Source organism: Indicator indicator, chromosome 25, assembly GCF_027791375.1.
Source record: "Indicator indicator isolate 239-I01 chromosome 25, UM_Iind_1.1, whole genome shotgun sequence".
Taxonomy (NCBI): Eukaryota; Metazoa; Chordata; class Aves; order Piciformes; family Indicatoridae; genus Indicator; species Indicator indicator.
In genome coordinates this window covers 13,760,451-13,785,000 of record NC_072034.1, presented here as the reverse complement: position 1 = coordinate 13,785,000, position 24,550 = coordinate 13,760,451, and the positions used below count along the sequence as shown (strand labels likewise).

The 24,550-nt window shown below is 40.5% G+C and overlaps 1 protein-coding gene across 2 annotated transcripts; it reads right to left on the bottom strand.

Moving 5' to 3' along the window:
* Positions 1–1,060: 1,060 nt before the first annotated feature.
* On the bottom strand, positions 1,061–20,789 carry USP38 (ubiquitin specific peptidase 38). 2 transcript variants are annotated; one of them, XM_054392266.1, is made up of 10 exons: positions 20,105–20,789; positions 18,991–19,126; positions 14,348–14,477; positions 13,967–14,068; positions 11,518–11,676; positions 10,336–10,529; positions 9,691–9,784; positions 8,772–8,878; positions 6,331–7,681; positions 1,061–1,386 (listed from the first exon to the last, which is right to left on the bottom strand). In XM_054392266.1, the coding sequence occupies exons 1-10, from the start codon at positions 20,787–20,789 to the stop codon at positions 1,225–1,227; spliced, it is 3,120 nt and encodes a 1,039-aa protein (XP_054248241.1). In that variant the 3' UTR covers positions 1,061–1,224. The 2 variants fall into 2 exon arrangements, with proteins under 2 accessions (XP_054248241.1, XP_054248242.1); XM_054392267.1 differs by lacking the exon at positions 13,967–14,068.
* Positions 20,790–24,550: the final 3,761 nt, after the last annotated feature.

The following is a 24,550-nucleotide window of genomic DNA, read 5'->3' as shown; positions in this document are numbered from 1 at the left end:
AAAGTTGCTATTTCTGTCAAGACTAAATAGGGGATCCTTAGCCGCCACTGGCCCTAAAGAGGAAGCAAACACTGATCCATGGACAACTTCATTTTGGTCTTCTGCAGATGTTTAAAACCTGAATTCACCAGAAATTTCTCACCACAAGCAAAATCTGAAGGCAAAACATCAAAGGAAGAAGCACAGTTCCTCAGCAAGGATTACTACACACAGCTTAGGAGTCATGACCAGCATTTTTGTAGCAAGGCAGGCCACAGAAATTCTAGATCACTTGGTATCTGTTGGTTTTAATTAAAAAAAAAAAAAAAAAGGGCACTACACTTACTGTACTTTGAACTACCAGATTCTTACTTATGGAAACCTAATTGCTTTCTTTAACTGTACTGATTTCTAATACTGACGAAAATAAATAAATGAATTACTACTAACATCTTTCCCCCTGTTCTGCAGCCTCAGAGAGTTTAAATTACAGTACTGCAAGGCACATACAAAATCTCATCCTTTCCAACACACTTGAGATATATTCCCTGAAATAATTGTAAAATCCTCAAAACAATTAGAAATGCTACAAAGTTAACAATTCCTATTTAAAAACATTGTTCCTACTGAACATGCACTTTGTTGGAAAACAACTTAGCAAATATTTATAAATTATTCTTTTCTTTACATTTACAGTGGAAATGTATTGAGTAGTTTTCCATCTGGAAAGTACTGTCTCATGTCACATTGAAGTTATTGCCTCCATTATAAATTGCATTCTCTCCGGAAATCCATAAAGCTACTGGATTTGAAAACAAGGTGGGGGTGAGAGACCATCTATGTAGTTTAGCCCATCTGAAAGGATTTCCACATAAAGCAATACCATCAAGAGTGAAAAATGAGCTTTCTTCATTCAGTGGATGAGGATAATAGACACAGATGTAAGCACGTTTGTTCAGTTCAATGCAGTGTCATTAGCAACTACTTAAAAATCTCCATTTTCTGTCTTTTGGGCAAGCACAACTTTACTAGAAAAACAACTGAATTTTTAAGAGGTAGTTTTTTTTTTCCATTATGCACTTATTTATTTCAAATACAACATAACCAAAACCCCCCCAACATCTGCTTTTGAGCAAGGATCAAGTCTCAAAACTTGGTACAACATTTGATAAAGTTCAGTATTTGAGTTGTCCTCAGCAGTATGGGGCTGCTTTGGAACCAGTGTTTTCCAGGTTGTCTTCATAGTCAAAAGACTAATCTACCAACAGTACTGAACCCACCCCCTCCTCCTCCACCTGTCGGTCCACAACTTCCTGGGGGGTCATTGTCATCAAATCCGTTGGGTCGGAAAGAGCAGGATGCTGAGGCAGCTTGCAGTGCTTGTGTTCGAGCACTAAGCTCTTGCTCCTGAAAGGGAAGAATAAAAACAATTTAAAAACCCCCAACAACCTCAAACCCCTCTATTTCTACTAAATTTTGAAACCACTTTTGAAGTGACATGACTGAATTCCAGACTCCTAGGCTCTGTTGAACTTCAAGTTGGCCATCCACTGCCAACCTGAGATTGCTGTATTTTGTTGAACATAATTAAGGATATGGGATTTATAATTAAACCCATTGAAGTTAATGCTAAAGTCATACTTCACAGCAATGTGGGATGTCACTAAACAATTAGACTGCTGATCGAGAGCTAAAATTCGTGTTTAGTATGTTTCACATCATTTTCATCCCGCCAATTTTAAGATGCCCTTGTTCTTGGATGCCCAATAGGCAAGACCATCAAATCAATGTTAATTATTTAAAATACAGTTCTTTATTCTACTCCAACTGCACAGAGTAACAACCTACTCAGATGAAAGGCAAAAAGATGGACAAGCTATTTAGTTTCCATTCAGTGCAGCTTTTTAACTTTCATGGGTAATTGCTAGCTCTGTTTCAACATTAGTAGTCTCAGGAACTCTGAGGCACTCCATAAAATGAGAGTCAGATGCTGTAAAAAGTACCTGCAGAAGCATCAGGAATAAAAACCACAGCTTCCTGCCAGCTGCTTTTTCAGCTGAATGCATCTGACTTCTCAGGCATCTAAAAAGGGAATGAGCACAGGCTTTTTTTCCCTCATTAGAGATACCATACACTATTTTATCTCTGGCCAACCAGTCTCATACACCTTGCAGCCATTTCTTGCCTTTAGTATTCTTTTCTCAAACTGGCCAAGAGCTTAAAAAATAGAGGGAAGGCAGGTATTGGGCTCTGGAAGAGAGACAGCAGACTGTACAGGCTTTACTTCTCTAGGAAACAAAATGAGAGTATTCAAGTACTAAGGCTCATACTGATAGACTCCTTCACATGACACTTTGTCACTACATACCTCCCCAAAGGCAATGAGAGGAAATTTTAACAGGGTTTCAGTAATTACATGGGTCACCTTGAACTGCTGCTTTTCTTCCTCTCCTCCTGGTGAAGGCAAGGAACAGAGCCAAGGACCTGGAAGACTGTTCCTATTATACTACCATGGAAGCACTAAACAGCCTTCCCATGTACTTTCACAGGTGCTAGAAATAGTATTTGTGGGCTTAAATTACTCTGCCCTCTTAGAAAAACACAGACTAAGTTTGAAACTCTTTCACACTGCTGAGGACTGAAATGCATCCTCATTCCCAAATGTAAAAGATAGCCTAATACTGTCCTTCAGGAAATGTCTGTGTAGGCAGTGTCCTCCAACTATCTCCAGCAATATGTGAATTCTTATGTATCTGCTTACCATAACACACACCAAAAACTAAGTAAATTTGCTAGAAATAAGAAAGGAATATGGAAAACTTGCTTCTAATATTAGAAATGCACAGAAAATTTTATGTAAAATAACTAGCCTTGTATAAATAGCCTGGTTAGCTGAAAAGCTACACTGCAAAACTGTTGAGATTGGAACAGAATCTCTTCAAAAATAGTGAGAGACTTCCTACACTCTACCTGGCCAGCTTTTTTGTAAGATATTTCAGGAAAAATTGTTTTAATGAAGCACAGCACCAAAGCAGAAATGGAGTTTTCATTATTCCCTCCTCCACTTACATCTCTCTCTAGAGAACTGTTTTCCAGCAAGTTGATGCCTCTTAAACCCGAGTAGCTGAGTTTTACCTAACAAAATGTACCACAGAAGAATTTAAGCATCAAAAATAGCTTGCAGATTATGCTCTATTAAATACAAAAATTAAAACTGTAGAAACAGAGAACACTGGAGTCTTATAGCTAAGACTTTTTTGCCATATTTAGCTAGACACAGGATTTATTTTAATTTGCCTTACTGCAGTTACTGGACAGCAAGAGGTTTTAGCACAGCTATGCAGCTACATGACTTGGTGTGAGTCTTCTCTGACCTACCTTTCACAATGCCATTGACTCTTCCATGTCACTAGGCTACCTTACAGAGCTGAGAGGAGCAGCACTGCTAGGAACAGCAGCCACACAGTGCCCTGCATGTGACTGAAGTGCAAGAGGTGACTTGCAGCTCTAGAGACATGCAGCACATTGAGTACAGAGTGCAAATAAGCTGCAAGTACCACTTTTGTCAACCACTTCTGAAGGGTGTCTTTAAGCGGCCATAATGCACTAAGAACTGGATAATCCTCAGCTGAGATCATGCTTCACTGCTACCATGTAGAAAATACTTTCTGTAAGGGACAAAAGGGCTCAATAGATGTGCACAAACAAAAGGAACATGCAGCAGTGATTCAAATTATCAATCATTAAAGTTCCTGAACACAGTATTGGTATTAAACCCCATGCACCGTTTATGTATTTGATGTTAAAAATAACTAAAGGTAAAATGCAGCTTTATTATTATATTTAGTTTGGGCTAAATGAGCACATTTCTTCATTCACTCAAGGTATAGATTGATTTGATTAATATTAACTTGCATGAAACTCTTCTGGTATGGCACACAGCACTGGTATTTCTGCAACAACTATCCTTGCTTCTGAAAAAAATGCAGAATATTTTCTGCCTGACTTTATCCCCAAACTAGACAAAACACTACACTACATCAGGTAAGTAAAACTTGACAGCCAATACAGTTCCTCAAACTCAGAATAACGCAGAGCATCCCCCTCCTGTTCTCCACATGTTCCCAGAATGGGATTTTTAATTTGTTTTAACTGGAGAGGGAGCTACCCACATTGCAGGTTTTGTTACTTAAAGAGAAAACTTTTTTCGTTTACCATGTGGTAAGCTGGTATGCAATAGTAAAACAAAAGCAGTAAGCTAGAAATTTTTTGGAACAGGCTTTCTCAGGGCAAAGCGCACTCTCAGTTTAGCAGGAAAATATTGGTTTAGAACTCTGAATAACAATCAAATGGGACTTCTCAAAAATATAATAACGTTAGTGTTAATTTGAGAGAAACAAGAACTGAGCATTCAGCCTCATTTAAACTGAGGAAAAGACAGTATCTCAACAATTCTGAGACTGAGTACTACAAAGAAAACCAATACTGAAGAATCTAAAACAAAACAAAAATCCCAATCCCACAACTGTGTACTTGGGAAAAAATATTTTATGTCATTTTGGGGAGACTACATATTTAATTTTTTTAATTGTAAAGGAAAAGTTTAAGAAACAGCAATTTGGCTTTCACAAGTGAGCTCTAAGAGAAATTGACTGTGAGGTTTATATGACTTCTCTGGAGCCTTTCAAAACCCACCTGGATGCATTCCTGTGTGGACTACCCTAAGTGATCCTGCTCTGGCAGAGGTGTTGGACCTGATGATCTCTTGAGGTCCCTTCCAACCTCTGATACACTGTGATACTTCAGCTACACGTTCTGTAGAGAGAGCTTTAGTCCAGAGGATTACCCACACCAAACTTTTGTGCTCGTGCACCAAGTGACTTCACCTTTTATAAAATCATACTGATATTTCACTGGTCCTAGGCATACAGCAGTATTAAAAAACATGAAAGTAACTAAATTCTTACGGTATTCCAGAAATAGTATCAAAGTGGTCTTGAAAATGTTTATTCTTAAAGAAATCTCTGATCTATTTCATTATTTAACAAAGTATTTTCTTGATACCCTGAAAATGTTCCTTGTTCCATACAGCTATAGCATCTCTTCAGATCTGAGAAAAGCCTTCACTGCACATATCCAGGTAGTCATCATTAAATCAATGTTAATTATTTAAAAGACTTTTTTTTTTATCAGAGGGCTGGAGCACCCCCATGAGGACAGGCTGAGAGAGTTGCAGTTGTCATCCTGGAGAAGACTCAGAGGAGACCGTAATGCAGAATTTCAATACTTAAAGGGGGGCTAGTAAGAACGATTAAGACCTGTTTCTACAGGACAAGGGATGATGGCTCTAAACTAAAAAAGAGGAGATTCAGACTAGAAACAAGGTAGATATTTTTTGCAGTGAGGGTGGTGAAACACCAGCCCATTGTTGTACTACCTTGCACAATGAAGAAGAGAGGTGGCACATCAGCAAAGATGGTTAGGACACAAATGCTTTAACCACAGTGTGAAAACAGCAACAGTTTCAGTTGAAACTCATAGTCCTTATTTGTTGCTAAAGTACCTGTATCTATTAGAACAGATTTTCCACTGTGAAATTTACTGTTCATTTCTAATCTGAATCTAGAGTTTCTAATTTGCATGAGCCTAGAACTCTTATAGGGACACCTTCACCCAAAGAGCACACAGTAAAACACACTTCCACTGGTACACCATCCAAACACACAGCAGTAATGCTCAAAGCAGAGCACAACATGGGGAGCACAGTGGTGTTTTGTAATGGCAGCTGAAGGGGTGACTACAGCTGGGTGAAGTTCTCAGACCACACGGAATGGCCAGCTGGCAGTGCTGGTCCTACACATAGAGAGGCAGAACAGGCAGCAAAGATGATATGGAATCTAGTCACTGGTATCAGATCTTCATTTTAGTGGCTCCAACTTTGGACAAGCAGAGTTTATAAACAGACCTTCATGCCAAATGAAAATGCATTAGTAAGCACACCACTGAGAAGCTGAAGTATACTTTAGCTACTCTTACAATTTATTAAAGCAACAAAAATGAAAACTCTTGGAAAGCTTCTCCTGCATAGAGATTACACAGGGATTACACAGCCTGTGGGAACACCTCCACTAAAAATTCAAAGTGAAATGAGTTTAAGCCATTTTCTTCGATGCTTCCCACCTAACGGTGGCAACATTACTACGAAACCTGCTCAGCATCATGAGGATGGGAGCAAGATGAGTGATTCCTAAGGTGAATACACCAGAACATTCAAAAGCTAACTTGTTTTCTCTTTTACACTGTCTCTTGTGAGTTTTAAAGAGATCACTTGACATACAGTTTCCATCTTACCTGCAAGTACAGTTTGTTATCTTTCGTAATTGCATCCATGAGGTCTTTCTGTAAGGGAGGGTCTCCATTCACCCAGAGTCCATTTGCTGAACTGGTGTTGAATCCACAGGTGCTGTTTTGTTTTTTGTAAAACAGAACATAAGCAGTGTCCTTTGGAAATCTACTGGTAATTTTCTGGACTGACTGAAATGAGGTAAACGTCACTCTGCTGTCATTGAACAGAAACCATTCTCTTGGCATCTCAGAGTCCAGATCATTTTCTATAACAGTACAGGGACTATCCTCTGTCAACAACTTATCCTGAGGAGAAACTAAAGAAAGAGTTGTAGACTGGTGACAGAGTCCTGAAGGCCCCGACCCAGTAACGTTTCTAGCATATGAATAGTAGTGTCCACTTTCAGAGGACACACCAGAATGAACCACCACAGAGCTTAGCATGTAGGGCACCAATTGTGGGCAGGTCACTTCATCAGCACCTGAGGGCTTCAGTTTTTTAGCAAGGTTTTCCCCAATATCAGAAATCTCCACACCAGCAGACCAACCACCTGAAACTACAGCTAGAGGGGATGTTGCTCTTTTGACTGGCAGCTCCAAAACAAGTGGCAGAGACACATTGTCCAAAATTTTGCGCCTTATGTGACACTTTGGATCGTATGAAAATCTCAGAAGAGTGAGAATGAGGTATTCAGGTTCCTCAATGATTTGCATAGTTTTCTCTGCATTCTGTAGAGAGGCACACTTCTCACAATAATACTTATTGTCTCCACTGAGGATCTCAGGTGCCAGAAAATAATTAAGTAAGTCTGTAACTGACAGGGTGTTTTTACCTACTAGCCCCTGAAACACATCTCTATTATCTTGAACTTTGCTGAGTTCAGAATTTGTGGTATTCTCAGAGTTTGGCTCAGTAGAAAAATCTTTTATGGCTTCTTCATTCATGACTGTGTCATGTTCACCATTTACTTCCAAATTACTGAGTGGCATTTCTCCAGCAGGACTAGTTGTTAAAGTATTAGTTTGCACCACGCAGTCATCTTTCACTTCAGAGTGTTCCACACATTTTGGGCCAACATCCTCCAAGGAAGTTGGAGGACAGAAAGCCAGAGAAAGGTCTGTGAAGGCTTCTTCCTTTTGAGACATACTTTTGCAGTTCAAACAGCATATAATAGTCTTTAACTTTCCTCCAAACATCTTCTCTATCAGCGTTCTTTCCTCACTTCCCATGCAAGGTGCTTCAGCAAATACTTGTGCTTTATGAACAGCTTCGTGGGTCTGGGACTCTTCATTCATTATACTTTCAGAATTCTTTGCTAAAGACAGTGCTTTCAAGGTTCTCTCTTCTTCATGCAGCCTGAGGACAAAAGAAAAATAAATCCAAGTGGCTGTGTTATTTTTCAAACAAATATTGCTGCAGTAGATCAGACTTCCCCCCCCCCCCCCCCAGTTAAATTTAAAAAGTGGATAGAATAGTCTTACATTAAAAAACCCCAACTATTTGCTATTTTCAATATAAGCAAGCTAAACCATACAGGTCAGTACTACCCAAAACAGTATGAGAAGTACAGATGCATTTAATGCAAGTTTCATTACATATAAAACAAAACACAATGGATGTAACTGAGAGAACTGGCAAGTATTAAAAAAAAAAAACAAAACACGCTCTAACAAAGTTTCTATTATTTACCATTACATTATCTTAATAAATCAGTTCTCCAGTGCACTGGTTTGTAAGAGAACAAGTAGCTATTTATCTAGTGCCAGACTATTTCCAAAGAAAAGAAAAGGTCAGGATTTTGTAGCCAAGAAAGTTAAGAAACTACAGCAAGAATATCCAAAGAGAAACCCAACACAAGGGAAATGAAAAGAACAGTATTCCACTTTTGAGATAAACTCTCTCCAGAGGTGGAACATGTCATAAAGCACTATTACTTAAACCACATCTCTGCAAGACAAATAAATGCAGGTTGATTTTGTTTGTGGTTTTTCTTTTCCTGTACCATAGTTACATTTGCTTATTAAACTGGTTATAAATGCACGTACATCTCTTCATGACTTCTTGGACCTGTATGAAATGTAGCTGTCTCCACCAACATGAAATCCCAGATGCAAAACTAAAATCTTGGAGCAACCCCATTAATTTTACAATGGGATCATGACTCCAACAAAACACCCACATTCAGATTTGCAAAAAAAAAAAAAATTGGAACATTGCTACCACTATATCCTACTTTATATGATGTGAATACAAGATGGTACTCAGACTTTACTACAGATTAAACCCAGGAAGAAAAGCGTTTCATAGACCAAACAGAAAACCAGAGGCAGCCAGGGATGAGGCCTGTATGAGTCTCAGCTCATGCAGTGGAACTGCTACCGTGACTGCTCCAACTTTCTGTGATAAAACTGTAGATGCATTCCCATCCATGGCACAAGAACTGTACCTGTCTAGCAGGAATCTGAGATATTCTGAGCAATCCTGCTGGGATCGAGGTGTGAACCATGGTGGTCTGGAAGCCTCAAAGAAAATTCTAGGAGCATATGCCTCCCTCTGTTCATGTAAGAGAGGGACAGACAAGGTTACATAAGAACTACTTTAAAAGCTGGGTACATTATTCTGGTAATTACCACTGAACTTTGGACTACATTATTCTACAGGAACCATATGAAACACCTGGTGTACAAACATTGAAATCACTTAATCATAGGACGAGAGAGCCACTAATTTTGTACTAATCATCTCTAGTACAAAAGAAAAGTAGTGGATCCTGCATGTGAACACTAAACATGTACTGAGTGTCAACCAGGTGTTACATGCAATAGCAGTTGCTGTTCTTGCTGGCAAGCTTAAAAATCCCCCAATATTTCCCAAGTACCAATTTATTTTCGGAGCCATCCAGTCTCAACCCGTTCATAATAAGCTTGCTATGCAAAGAGAACAAAAGCGTCTCATGTCTTTCTAGCACTAGCAAAATACTCTGCACATTTAACAAAGTCCACTTTAGAATCTGAGCCAGAATAAAATCTAGTGTAAAAGCCACGGCAGTAAGTGACTGTTTATCCTAGAAAGTTACATAAGCCAGCTTGCATATCAAGTTGGATTTTTTAATTTTGGATTCTCAAAGAGAATCTGTTACCACCCAACTATAAAAACAAGACAACGTCAAGATGTTCTGCTTGTGAAATCGAGATTTCTAAGTCAATCCACACCATCTGAATGGTTGGAGGCAGACTCATTCCCCTACAAACCCATTGTATTTACATTAACAGGCTCAAGAGGACACCCATGGCATCATGTTTGTTAATAAATTTTGGTATACAGAGCTAAGCTTAAAGAACAGCAGCTGAAATACACTGACATACCTGGGTGTGGGCCAAAAATGCAAAAAGATGCTGTAGTTTTCTCATTAGTGAATTACACCCATTTAAATTCAGAGATAAAACATGTCTTCTGAAACTGAAAAAATAAGGAGGGATAGACATGAGTTTCCTCGCTAGATTTCTAACAACAGTTATCAGTCCAGCTCAGGTAATAACTTCAGTTTGAAAGAAACCAGAACATGTAACACACTCCTTCAATACCTGGATTCTGCTCTAGTGTGGATGCAAACCTACTGTACAGTAGGAGCTAACAGTGCACAAAGCCTTTTTCTTTAAACATTTAAATGTGTAAGAATGGACTATTAACAGAGAAAACATATTTCAGTAGCTTCCAGACTAAAACAAAAGCATAACCATAAGCTTTTACAGTACTGAAGGGAGAAAGGACAAGGAGTTAAAAAGGACAGTGCCTTTCGACACTGGACAGAAGGATCAGGATTTTTCATGTTTACAGTTGCAGACTAGCAGAGCTGGACTTTAACAAAGCAACTGATAATTGAGTACAATGAAACCCATTCAGCTCTAGCAAGCTGACTTAGCCCACGTCAATATTAATTGTAAAGCAAGAATACAACAACAACTGCAATAGTTAATTTGCAATGAGAAGAGCTGTTAAAAAGGACTTACTCTGTAGCCATAAAAAGTGCCTGAATAACACTGTTCATATAGCAAGTATTTCCTAGATTAATTAGACCTGTCTTGCCAGTTTCAGATTTCCCAGAAAGTCTAGATAAACAAGATGGCAAAGAACTGGATTGAGAAGTCCAGGCACTCTGACTGAGAATCAACTTAATCTTCTCTTCAGTAGGTTTGGGCATATCCTGTAAGAGAGACATTTAACACTTAGTAGGTTTTTGTATTTACTTTTAAAATAGGTACTGTCATTCAGCAGCCTTCACATGCTCCTGCACTCTCCTTCAGGGTCTTGCTATCCCTGATAGGGTAGAAGATACAACCCCCACTAAAGCTCTCTTCTTCAAAGCTTGCTTAACTCTCAAATTGCAGGAATAAGAGGCTGGTGGTCATCTCTGATCTGCATATTCACAGAATCCTCACTGCCACAAAGAACTACCTCTCAAATTTGAAGTTTGTTTTAAGAGATGCCTAAAGCATCCTCTATCCTCCTAGAAAGCAAAATGTAAGAATGAATCAAGTTCAGAAAACTTGGAATTAAATTGACAAGAGCTTTTAAACGTCTAAAACATTTCACTGCAAATCAGGCAGTAATACACAAGCAACTGTGTGAGGTTTCTGTTGTTTTGTTTGTTTTTGTGTGCCCCCCCAATTTTTTGACTTGTTTTAGGGTGTTGTTTTGGTATTTTTAAGAGCATAATGCAGTTAACTATTTATTTTTAAAAGCTGCATTTTGCTTTGGAACACCACCAGCATCCTTTAGCCTCAGAGGTATGCAATACTCACTGCAGTACTAAAACGTAAGGCTTAACAATGCTGTTTGGTGGCTAGCCGAAGATAACACCATGCCAAGTACACTTTAGAACCTATTTCAACACTTTTGGTGCTCTGAACTTCTATTTGAAGAGTTACTGTTTCCAGCTTGCCTTGAAATTAAATGCCTAGAATAAGTCTCACATAAGTATACTAATAGTTACATGAAGCTTCAGAAAGTAGATTGCACTTTTAACCAGGGATCTCGTTTCAGGATTTTCTTAAAGCCTGCTATAATCATCTCATGGACAACCAGGACAAATTTTCTTTCTCTTAGTGGATGTTGAGATCTGCAGGATTATAGCTTCCATATTTGGGTAAACTAAACAAAACCATTCCATCCTTTTAGCACTCCTAATATACCTTAACAGCTTCCAGAATGGGTTCATAGAGCTCGGGAAATCCTGAATAATGATACATCATACAGTGTATCAACTCAGTGAACTGCATCAGAAAGGCTGTACTGGAAGGTAAGCCATCTCTTTTGAAGGAGTGAACCAAGCTGACCACATGTGGGACAATCTGAATGGGAAAACAAACCAACAAAAAAGGGTATTAATTGCATTTGTTCAGCTTTTCTGTTCTACAAACAACTTCACTGTTTTACACATGCCGAATGACAGAGGACTTTTGTTCTTAAATAAGTGACTGAGAAACAATGACTTGACAAACATGCACTATTCTTTACTCATGACAATTGCCAAACAGCATAATTAATTATTCAATGATCTCTTTACCTCACATACCAAGTTTTGGAACTTTATGAGCTTAGGAAATGCATGGTAAGCTTTTAAACAGTCAAGGGTCCAACATGCTCATCTTAAGGACATCAACAGCAAACATTTTGCTTTTGTGCCTCCACTAACAGTACAGTAACCTGTTCTAATGATAGATAAAGTTTTAAAACAAAACTCAAAACTCTCCTTAAACAGAATTTAGCTTCTCAGATGTGAAGCAAAGTGAATAAATTATTGTGATTTCAATTTACAAGAGGGAAATTGGCTCACAGCTCCACCTAGTGAGGAAGGGAGCTAGGCTCAATAAACCAGGATGAATTTACTACAAGCTAAAAAAAGCCTTCCTCACATTACCATATCTATGGTTTAGTTCAGACTATTATTTTAAATTGGGTACAAATCAGAAATGTTTATTCCACCCCCTTGCCCTTCTTCAGCTCAGCTCTCTTGTGTTTTTAAACGAATGAGACTAATAGAAATGTTAAATCAAGTAGAAGGTTATGTCAATGCAGTCCTTTTGAGTAAGGACTGTCCACAGTGAATCACAACAATTTAGATACCTCTGTCAGTTCCCAAGTGATCAAAATGGATTTCCTGTGAAAGAAGTGGATGGAATAATTTCTCATTGCAAGTTAGATTACAAATTGTTTGGTAGTAAAGACATGAAACAGAACAGAATTTACATTAATATGATAGCCAGAAAAGTATATAAATTGTAACAATTAATATACTTCAACATACCAAAGTAAACCAGTTCAGGTGCAAAATACTCATTTGTCACTTTTTCAACTATCATTCGTTCCAAGTATAAGGAATATTTTTATACCTCAGAGAAATAAACCCTATTCTTTTGGTAAGCAATATATCTACTAATCCAAAAAACACAAAGATGAACTGTTCAGTGTACTGCAGAGCCAACAGTGAAAGTTGCAATGAAAAACGTCCCTCTTCTGCTTTCTGTATGTGGGTATACAGCAATAAGCAAGTAATTGTTGATCCCCAAGAATGAGAGACAGACAGTAATTTTGCACAAAGCACATGGGAAGAACGGAGAAAAGGTTCTCAGCTCTAAAATTGAGAGCCAAATTCGTACTTATAGCATGCTGCATGATGCTGAAGTTACACTTGGATCACAGAGAAATATCACTTCTAGCCTGAGGTTGAATTAAAATTGTGTATGTCAGTAGATTTTACAATTCCACATCATGATTAAGTTCTACATGTAAGTGCAAACCAGTGTTTTTCTGCTATTAACATAAATGACATGTTTTTTACTGATGCTCAAGCACTGGAAGGAGGAAAGTTAACTTAGATGCACTGCAACAAACATTTTTATCAAATGTGTATTTAATCATTTTATGTTCAGACCATTTACTACTAAAAAAGTCAACAAGTAGTTCAAGTGCAAGAAAATTCTATAGGGTATGAAATGACAACAGTAGCTCAAAAAAGGATAGTGAAGAAGGTTGCGTAAACGGAGGGAAAATGGTATTGATGAAGTCCTGATGACTTGCTGTACTAATATGAACAATCATTCTCATATCCTAATTATTCTACTGCTTTAACTGATGAACTGTATATTGAAGAGTGGCCATTAAAAACAGTATCCTTCTGTTTGCTCATACCTACATCAAAACACAAATAGCTTAGCTTGCTTCAAGCAAAGGCCTCTGCAGTCTCATGCACCTATCCAGGGTAACTAGTTCATAACTAGCAAATAATTGGTTATTTTGTTTCCCCAAGCAGTTGTTCTTGCAGCTCAACTTTATCAGCAGACTACACACCACAAAAAAAATGGCTTTCCAGAAGTATACTAAGATAGAATACAGTATCCAGATGCTACTGCCAGAAACAAGCACACAGCAAGAAGAACAATACTCATTCCCAGTTATAGATTACTGGTCAAACCTAGAAGTCAGAAAGCCTAGTGGCCTGTGAACCACAAAAATCTTACTTTGAAACCTTGAAACAAAGGAAATTCAAGTGCATCGATTCTGTTACTCTTTATAGCCACTATAGAAATCACACTTCAATGACATTTCCAAGAACTGAAGACCATTTGTTTAGTAACTTACCAAATGAAAAGCTTCTGGAGAATGCTGAAAACTAAGTAACATGTGGGAAAGGACAGCAAGGGCACCAGGCCTCACTAGAGGAAACCAAAGTCGATTAAAGACCTGGAAAAAAAATCCACATTCATTTCTGTAAGTCTAGAAAGTGAAATTTCAGTAAAAATGTAAATAGATCTCCAACTCCACAGTCATTTGAAACAGACAGAAACACTACATGTAACTGAAAGCTAGAGATACATTTAGATCATCTTTGCAGAATAGTAAATATTATCTGTAGTAATACAAAAGATGCTACACAACTACATAGATGTAGCAAATTCTTTCCCCTCTCCTTCAGTTTGGAAAGGTAGGTTGTTTGGTTTTCTTTCCAACATTCCAACATACCAATTCAATCTTAAGCAGAGTGACATCAATGAGGATGGTAAATTTCTGGACTGCAGCCAAGCCTTTGAGCAGTGCAATAACCCATGTTTCCACATGCTGAGCCAGAGGCCAGGACAACCAGTCAATCATTCTGAAAGATCAATGAAAAAGAAAATAAAAATATAACAAACCAAACCCCTAATATGCCACTAATTTTCATCTCAGCAAAAAAAATCCTACATATTACCTTGACAGTTAAGACACTTACACAGAGACTTACAAGAAGTAATGCAAGAATGTTAGCCAGGTAGCAAAATAATTTTAATTCTATCTCAAGTCATTATTACCTATTTAATACAACAAAAGTAAATACAACCCTCCCCCCCTTCAAATACGTACACATACAAAATTAAGTATTATGTATACTATTGTTACTCATTTAAGAATATGAACCCTGGGTTTACAAACACTAAGCTAGTGTTTTGATTTGATGGTAAGAAATTTGCTACTGAGGGTGGAAACGTTCCTGTACCTGGCAACACCCCCTTTAAACCTGACCAAACAGACTACCGAGTTCAAATCTGAAAAGGAAGTTTCTTGAACTCAGAGCTACATTCCTGGAAACCAGCTCATATTCTCAGTTAAAAAGGTAAATCTGGTAATTTAAAATACATTGCAGCAGGAGCTACAAGGATATTATAATAGCTGAAATTTATCTGTGCCCCAAAAGGAAAAATGTCACTGCAGCTAAGAAAGACTGAGAGAGTTGGGGTTATTCAGTCTGGAGAGGAGACAGCTCTGAGGAGACCTTATTGAGGCCTTCCAGTATCTTAAGGGGACCGACAAGAAAGCTGGGGAGGGACTTATTAGGATGTCAGGTAGTGATAGGACTGGGGGGAATGGGGCAAAGGCAGAAATGGGGAGATTCAGATTGGATGTCAGGAAGAAGTTCTTCCCCATGAGGGTGGTGAGACCCTGGAACAGGTTGCCCAGGGAGGTGGTGGAAGCCTCATCCCTGGAGGTTTTTGCAGCCAGGCTGGATGTGGCTGTGAGCAACCTGCTGTAGTGTGAGGTGTCCCTGCCCATGGCAGGGGGATTGGAACTGGATGATCTTTGAGGTCCCTTCCAAGCCTGACAATTCTATGATTCTATGAAAAAAGAAATGTGAAGAGACTTTATCTATGCCTAGGAAATATAGTCAGATATCCATAACGAAAACCAGAGGTACTTTATCTTTCTAAATTAATACACAATTTACACTGACACTTAAGCAAATTAGTAGAAGCAATTCTGAGACAGTATCTTAAGGTCATACCACTTAAAACCTGAATCAGGTTTTAAGGGAATCAAAAAAAGAATGCTACAATTGCTTCTGCCTGCAAAGACTTAACCTCAACCTAAAACCAGGCCTCAAACCTCATAGTTGTAGTCTCCAAATCTCCTCCTCCATTTGTAAGCTTGATTTTTTTCAGTAGTGGCACAAACACCTGCACAGTTAAATTATGCCTAATGACAATATATGTGTTTCTTAATTAACTTTTCAGACAAGTGTAGAGTATTCTATAGAGTCCTACATTAGAATCACTGTTCTAAACTACCTAATTACCATCTTTAAAGTAGGTGCACTTTCAACCACAATGACTCACAAACTCCAAATGAAAATCTGGTTTTGGGTGGGAGATGGAGCTCCCCATGTTCCAGCCCATTGCTGTGGTTATGTGATGGGCCATCCTGGGTCATCTCCAATTAACTACTCAAGTATTCAACGTTGTTACTAATGGGACAACAGCTATCATTTCAGTAAGATTAACCTTGTAAAGAAAAGCCTTGTTCTCTGATAATTGCTACAAAGAGAATTCCCTCCTTTAAGTATGTTTCTCTTCTTAAAAGTAGAGTCAAGGCTCTTAAGTGCAGAAATGAAAGCCAGAAGAAGAAACAGAAGTATGCTTTGCAGACATTTTTGAGACTGTCCTTTTTAGGACATGCTTTTTAGCATCAAATATGCGATCTGGTAGCTAAAGAATGAATTTTTTGGTTACTAAACCCTCTTTGGATTGCATTTACTTGGCTCCTGCTTTGTGCAATCAATGACTCATTTTTTATTCAAAGGCAAATACTAATACAGGGCATGATCCTGATTAAGAACAGAGGCTGCTTTTTGAGTCTGACCAGATGAAAATAACCTTAAAACCCTCAACAGGACTGTCTGCCTCATACCACCCTAAAATACAGGCAGCAGACTTGCTCATACATGCCACTAATTCTGATATTGCTAGGGAGAAGAAAATTTATCTGTGTAACTTCAGCCAGACATAAAATATCTTCTTAGCCACATCAAAGAATTTGGCAGCTCAGGTGCAAATCCCTCAGATCAGGAAAAGAAACCCCAACAATAAAACAAAAGCAGAAAGTCCTTCAACTACCAGGCACTCTCAAAAAAAAAAAAAAATCACATTTTTTACAGTAGTTTACATTCTTACCAACAGGACAAAAGGAGTAGTCACGTCTGAAGTTTTACTTTGCAAAATTTTCAGTTTCTCTTAAAGATTATTTGTGTTAAAGTGTAAATTGAGTATCTGCAGTAAACTTTCTCTGAAGTAAACCCTTAAAGTAAGCATATATTCCAGAGGAGTCAACTATTTTCTGCTTTTCCTCACAGATGCTTCAGGTAAGGTTTCATGATTCAGCTGAGCTTAAGAACAACTCAGCCAATTAAAAACAGATCAATGTTGCCAACAAGCAAGCACCCTTTCTCCTTAAAATCTGTGCCTAGTGTAACACCTCAGTGAAGTGATTAAATCAATTAGTCTTCTGACTACAGATTTACTAATCCGTGTTCAACCTGAGCCAGACTCTGCAGTGCCATGGAAGTCATCCTTAGGAACTGAGCAACAAGCTCTCTAACTTGCAGTCACCAGAGCTCTGTTGACTCATCTGGAGACCTTGTTGTGCCCAAGTTCTCCATCTCCTGGGAATGATGAAAGCCTGATGACAATAACTGTCATTTGATGCTCCAGACATTGCAGCTGCTTTATCCTCTTTACAATTACTCCTCTAAACCAGAAGAGAGTAATTACTGCAAAGGGTTGGCAGAGGTAGAAAAAGAAACTGAATACAACCACTGACCTGAGTATCTACACACAAAAACAAAGGGCACCAAAAATGTTAGTTCCATGGAACAGAACTAGAGGCTCTTAAAATCAAGTATTACTTCCAAGAATAAACAAGGCAAGTAAGACTGTACTACCCTCTCAAAAGTAAGAGGAACAACAGCTTGTGTTATACCCAAAGCTCAGCACTGCATTACTTCCCTAAGCAAAGGCATATAGAGAAGCCATTCTACAGCGACAATCATACAATCACATTGTGTTGAAGCAGGTAATAACAAAAAAATCTTAAAACTGCACTAACATGGAGAGAAGCACATCACTGGCAATTTATTAGCATGCACAAATCCCTCTGAATTTCCCAGCTCCCAGTTCAAAACTGTTCAGTCCCCAAATGATGCCTTATGCCAAACTGATGTTAATGCTGCTTCTTCTATTTAATTATATTTTCAATTTAATTATGGCTTCTCAAGTCAATATAAGTATAGGGAATGTTTTCAATGTGAAAAAACTTCAGTATTTCACCAACATATAAGTGCTGCTCTACATGAATGTATTACACTACACTCAAATGGATGCAGGTGAAAAAAATACAGCAGATAGTAAGTTTTTAGTTGTAAAATTTTTCAGAAGTTGCTTTTCAAACAACACAAATTTCTCACAGCCTCCTGCTTAACTGCTTTAATCATTTTCTACCCTTCAGGGCTTAGTAACAGCCTCTTCCCTAGGTTTTAAAAAAAATTAAGAACTTGAAGGTTTTCATCTTTACCTGGCATCTTCCTGCATCACCATTATTCATGTTTCTGAAGATACTGACCAAGACTGCAATCTGAATCACAGGCTGTTATGAGTATTACTAATCTCAGTGTTGACTCATGTTTAGATGAGTGACAGGCAGCATAATGCGCAACTGTTTTCACATCATTTCTATTCCATTATTCAAACAACAACCAAGAAAACTCTAGAGGCTTGAGTGAGGATGGAAACAGAGGCTGTCCCTTGTGAATCCCAGTAGAAAATCATTAAGATACCTAAGCAGAAAAGAACCCTCAGAAATAAACAGTAAAGCTCATTTCTAACTATCTTCTCTCTGCAGAGGAGATGATGGGTAAGACAATCATGTGAGAGAGCCACTCTGCTCTTTGAAAAAGCAGAAAAGGCAACTGAACAGAAGGCTTTGTTTCTCAGCTCGACTGTAAACCTCAAAGTTCCCTATTTATGCTGTCTCTGTTAAGGTGGGAGCTTTAAAAGGCATCCTCTTGGTTTCTATTTAACTTTTTCTTCTTCATCTACCCTAGCAAAGAATAAGAAGCCACATTAACGATGAAGACAGCAACCAGCATCCATAGCATCACAAACACAGACTACCTTGACATTCTAAACAATGTAACATAGGATGCCACTTGAAAAGGGGTAAGACGTTTTGATTGTGGGGTGTTCTTTTATTTGTTTGTTGTTTTTTTTTTTTTAAATGAAACCTAAGCAACCAATACCTTAAAAAAAAAAGAAGCAAGAATAAGAAATGGAGACTTTTCTCCTCTTTAAGAAATACAGTACCTGCACAGAGCTTGAGTCATACTCGCATCTTTCACATTTGGATCTGTAGTAAGGCTCCTGATGAGTACTGTAATCATCTGTAATGGTATGTGCTGCACAAGACTTGCCAGTGCAACAGAAGGTTCAAATGAAGTATCTGCAACAGTTGAACATGACACAAGGTAAGAAATCGAAAACTCCCAAAGAAAGTGTACTTTATCTACGCTACAACTTCACTGTAGTTGTAAAGTTTTCAGACGATAAATCTATCCTACATTTAACATTCTGTTATCACAAACCAAATTAAAAACTTTCAATGGATTCAGGACAATGAATAACACTAAGCTACAAACTCCTTTGGTTCATCAAATATCTATTTAAGACAGCAATTATCTGCCAACTTCCTCCTCCAACAGGAGAGCTGGAAGTGGGGTTTTATCACCTTACAAGTGACCATCATATTTGATGTTATGGTTAGGAACCCAATGCAGCTATTTCCCATCACAATGACTGTCTGCTAACCAAACCAGTTAAGACTAAACAATATTAGAATGTGAAGTTTCCCAGGTGCCCCAACTGCAACGGTACTTTCCAATGTAAGCTAATAAAGCACCTCATAGATTTCTGAGGTCAGAAGGGATCTATTTACCATTGCACCTACATGACTCAGGCAGTGAATCCTTCCTATGATACCCTAGTTTTATGCACTCCTTACAAACATTCCACTTTCGTAGACTAAACAGTTCTGAGACTGAAGGCATCCCTCTGGATAGAACAAGGAAGAAGGGCTGCTTTTAATACCGCTTTTTCTCCCTAACGGGACACCCAAAGCTGTGTTCCAGTCTACCATATAAAGCACTGCAACGGTAGTTTTCTAAAAAAACACGCTGCTCTGCAGCACCACCTCCCCTCTAGTTTTTGTTTGGGGGAAAACTTAAAGAAAAGTAAAAGGAAACAACCCTTTGCGTACTCTAAAACAAAAAACCTGCACTTCAGTGTCTAGGCATGAAATCAACGGTTTCAAGACACTGCCTGCAAAGCGACCGGTGCTAGCAATAGAACTTTGCTTTTCCCTCAGCACCTACGCTACGCTCCCACTCTCCTGCTTGCCTCCCAGGCGGGCAACGGCTCTCACCGGCAGCGGAGATGACGGCGAAAAGCTCCTGCAGGGAGGGCAGCAGCGTGTCGGGCTCGGCCTTCCAGACGCTCCGCAACAGCCCGCTGACCTGCGTCACCTGCGAGACGTAGAGGCGCAGCTCGGCCTCCCGGCTGCCCTGGCTCTGGAAGTGGGCGATGCTGCGCACCAGCTGCTGGCAGAAGGCGAGCGAGAGCTTCCTGCCGCGGGGCAAACACTGCGGGAAGTCACCCAGCAGCTGGCAGAGGCGGGCACAGAGCGGCGGCGCCGGCCGCTCGCATACCAGCCTCAACGCCTCCACCTGCAGCAGTTCAAAGAGCTCCAACACCGAGGGGCAGCTCATGATGAGGCGTAGCCCCGCCTGGATGTAGTCGAGGATGGCGGGGTCGCGGTTGCTCAGCTCGCCGTAGCCGCGCTGCAGGAGACCGAGGACGAGCCCGCGGTTGAAGAAGGCCTCGAACTCGGCGCGATGGTAGCGGCCGTAGGCCTCCAGCACCTGCCGCCCCACCTGCCGCTGGAAGGGGTCGGGGCCCTGTAACACCAGCCGGGTACTGAGGGCGAACATGGCGCGGCACTGCGCCTGGCTCAAAGGCGTCTCCGCCGACTCCACCACCCGCCGCACGATTACCCGCTTCAGCGGCAGCGGGTGCGACGAGCTCACCAGCCCCTCCAGGATCTTGTCCATGGCGGGATCTCCCGGCGCATCGGCCGAGCGGCGGCGGCGGCGGACCGGCCCAGGCCTCGGCGGAGGCCGCCGCCGCCGCCTCCCCGCGGCCCTCCCCTGGCCCCGCCGCGCTATACCGCCCCGGCGGCGGGTGCGGCGGGTGCTGCCGCTCCCGCGTCCCTCCCGCCCACCCGCCCCACGCCCGAGCGGCGGTGGCCGCACTCCGCCGTCTCCGGCTCAGGCAGCACCGCGGCCCCAACGGCAACCGCCGAACGCTCCCCGACGACCCGGAAGCGGAGAGGCGCAAACAGGAAGCCAGGTCGCCTCCGGCTACCGCGCATGGGCCGGCCGCGGCTGCTCGCCCGCCTCCTGGTGCCGGCCAATGGGGCGCAGAGGCGGGAACGGCGCCAGCCGGGCCAATCTCAACGGCCCAGTCAGTGTGAAGGGCTCAGGCATGCTGCATGATCTAAACCTGGCATGTGACGTTCAGCATCTCCTTGCTTCGCCGCACACGTAATCATAGACTCATGGAATGAACTGGGTTCGAAGGGACCCTCACACGACATCTGGTCAACCCTTCTGCACTAAGCAGGGATATACCTCACTAGCTCAGGTTGTTCAGGGCCCCATTAAGCCTGATATTGAATGCCTGCAAACATGGGGCAGCCACCACTTCCCTGGGCAACCTGTTCCAGGAGGTAACACTGTAGTAAAGAGCTTACTAATGTCCAAAGAACATATTCCTAATGTCCATAGGTCCCTCTAGTTCTCTCATAGGAATCCCTGTGTGGGATTCTCTCATAGGAAGCCCAGTGTGCAGTGGCCAGGGCTGTCCCACAGCTCTCTCCTCTTTGGACTAGTATTTGCTCCTTTTTTATCACTTATTCTCACCTATAAGGGTACTTGAAACCAGCAGTGCTTCCTCAGAGAAGCCTTTGTTGCTTAAAAGCGATTTTAACAGAGCAGCACTTACTGCCAGCTTACACCTACACACTGTGAGAGCGTTCCTATCTTTATTTAGCCCTGCTTATCCCTCACTTTGATCCAGTTTTGCTCCAGTTTGAGCAACCTGATCTTGTGGAAAGTGTCCCTGCCAGGGGCAGTGGGTTCGGAGCTAGATGATCTTTAAGGTCCGACCAAGATTAAAGTTCCTTCCCCGATCAGGCTGATCTATTTTTGAGCTCCTACACTCATATACTGTTTGTATTCCTTGTGTTTTCACACAAGACTAAGTTTCCAGCATGACAGTTTTGCAATTTCCAAAGACTGAATACTGTCTCTTGGGAGCTAGGTAATGTGAAAGGTCACAAAACTGAATGAAAACCATCATTGTCAGTAAGCAAACTGGAAACTGAACACCAGTTCTCTAGTCAAATAAAATCCTTTAGGCCAGATAATTGGTCACACAAACTGGGTGTGCTGCCAAAGCCTTCTGCTTGGTTGTCCATTTCTCAACACAAACACCTTCATGCTATGTTGTTGACTAATACCTGTAATTCAGCATCAGGAAGGTATGAGAAATGAGCCTAATTATTCCCTGATAATATCTGATGTGTGACAGGTGCAAAATCTGAGCTGGAGTTTAGGTTGCCAGCAGATAGTCTTAAGAGTAATAAAAAAAGACCCACAAACCCTGCAGGGACAGCTGTAAGATACTACAGCCGTCAAAAGGCAGAACATGAAACCAAGAAGTTCAGAGTTAGCTTGAAAATTGCGTACACTGTTTATAAAATATCTCAAATGTTCAGTTAAAATGATCAGATAACTTTAACTTTGCTCCTTCTTGCCCCAATTCTCTGTTTGCTCCTTATAGATTTAAGGTCTGGTTCTAAAAACAGCTGTGGGGGGGGAAAAAAAAAAAGGCCCTTGCTGAGTCATTACATTCCAACTTTGTTGATCAAGGGCTTTTTTTCTGAGAACTGTACAAAGGTCAGAGACTGTTGCCACCCATATTTTATCTAAATTGTCTTTGTAATGTGTGCTGCATTGAAATGATAGCTACCTTCCCTTTCCCCCCCCCCCCACAAGAGGACTTTGTAATTAGTGTCCATTAAAAAAATAACCTTGAAGAAGGTGCAAGATTACACAGCTTGTTTACGTGTAGAACTTAATGCTTTGCCTTCTGTGATGTGTACCAGGAATGTCTTAATTTTCTTAAGTACACTAACACAAACTTAATTTTGTTAAATACTTTCTAGCACTATTCATGGGGAGAGGAGTCCTCTCAGGAGCCCAGTGAGAACTCTGAAAGTAAGGGGAAGGACTGAAATTGAGATGACAGAGACACATGTATGGGAAGGGGTAAAGTGAAACCTTATCTGGAGAGAGGATCATGTGGAGAATGGAAGAAGAAACAAAGTTTGGAGGCGTAGGAAGCTGCAAAGGTGCTCAGATGTGTCAGGGTGTATAATAAAGGGAATGAAGGAGGAGAAATGGAGAAAGGCAGGCAATGTGGTAGGCTCATGGGGTACCTGATGGATTACAGTGGGATGAGGAGAGGAACAGTTACCCTGAATAGCAGAAAAACAAATGTGAAAGAGGTGGAATGGCAATCTGAAAAGCTGGAGACATATAAATGGCTTGGAGGCACATAGAGATATAGGGAATGCAGAAAGCATGAGCAGCTGCAGATTAACAGGATCAGGGACTCTTGTGAGCTGGGAGATCAAAGGTCTGAGCTAGTTTTCAGTGCTTTGTTGTTTGTTTACACAACACTGAGGATAGGAGGGGAGGCTGCTTGGGATGAGGGAACAGTCTTCATGACAGTCCCAGAGCATTCTGCCTAGCAGCCTGGTCACAGTGATCACTGTGATCACCTCCAAAAAAGCCACAGAAAGGGATGAAAATCTACAGCCCCAAGAAAAGCTAGAACTGGTAGTTGGAGCTGTTTAGTTGGAGGGAAGGTAAGGTACCTCAAGCATAGGAGCATGGGAATAGTCTTCTTATTTGCATCCAGATGCCCAGGTGTGCATAGTCTTTATTTAATGAACTTATTTTAGGTAACAGAACTATCAATGAAAAACAAGTAGTTAAGAGTTAATGATGGTTTCTTGAATCACTGAGTATGTTTATGGCTTCAGAGCTCACTGAGGATGTTTATGACTTCAGAGCTAAGAATAAGCTGTAAGGATGATCCTAGTTACATCCTTACTATTAGATATGCAATCATCAATACATACTTAGGAGCTGAAATTTGGAACACGGACTGTTCCTCTATTTTCAGTGAAATCTAACTCCTATATATTATTAAGTTGTGACAAAAGAAGTGAATTCTTCAGCAAATAAAATATATCTTAAAATATTTGCTCTGAAAAAGTGAGACAAAGCCCATTATGTTTCATCAAAAACAGATTACTGACCAATCTGAACAATAGTTACTTTTACTGTGAAACAGCACAAATAGCAGCAGAAGGTTAAGCATGGTGGCATCTCATTAATGACCCAAATATCTCAAAGACAGTAAGGCAGAAAGGAGACATTTTTACTGAGAACTCCAGATTAAAGATTTCCTGTCAGCCTACAGACACTTTGTGCACAAGACAACTGCTTTCTAGCAGAACATCTTGTAGGTAAAGGGTCCATCCTGCATGACCATCCTAAGGGCTGGTGAGGCTTTACATCAGCTCATTCCTCATGCCTCCCACATGAACAAGTCTAGTGTTGTGGACTTGCAGCGGATGTACAGACATATTCACATTGTATATATGATCAGTTCAGTCTCCCTGAGAAGCAGGGTCCCCATAGAACTGGAGTAGGTTCCGGGCATCTGTCATTAAGTGTTA

Bases quoted from the DNA above. Each gene is read 5' to 3' on its own strand.
- USP38 (XM_054392266.1), bottom strand. From the start codon at position 20,789: ATGGACAAGATCCTGGAGGGGCTGGTGAGCTCGTCGCACCCGCTGCCG. The intron at 19,127-20,104 runs GTGAGAGCCGTT...CAACTGTTGCAG, and splicing joins CGCCGTCATCTCCGCTGCCG to ATACTTCATTTGAACCTTCT. The intron at 11,677-13,966 runs GTAAGTTACTAA...TTTCCCATTCAG, and splicing joins CTCCAGAAGCTTTTCATTTG to ATTGTCCCACATGTGGTCAG.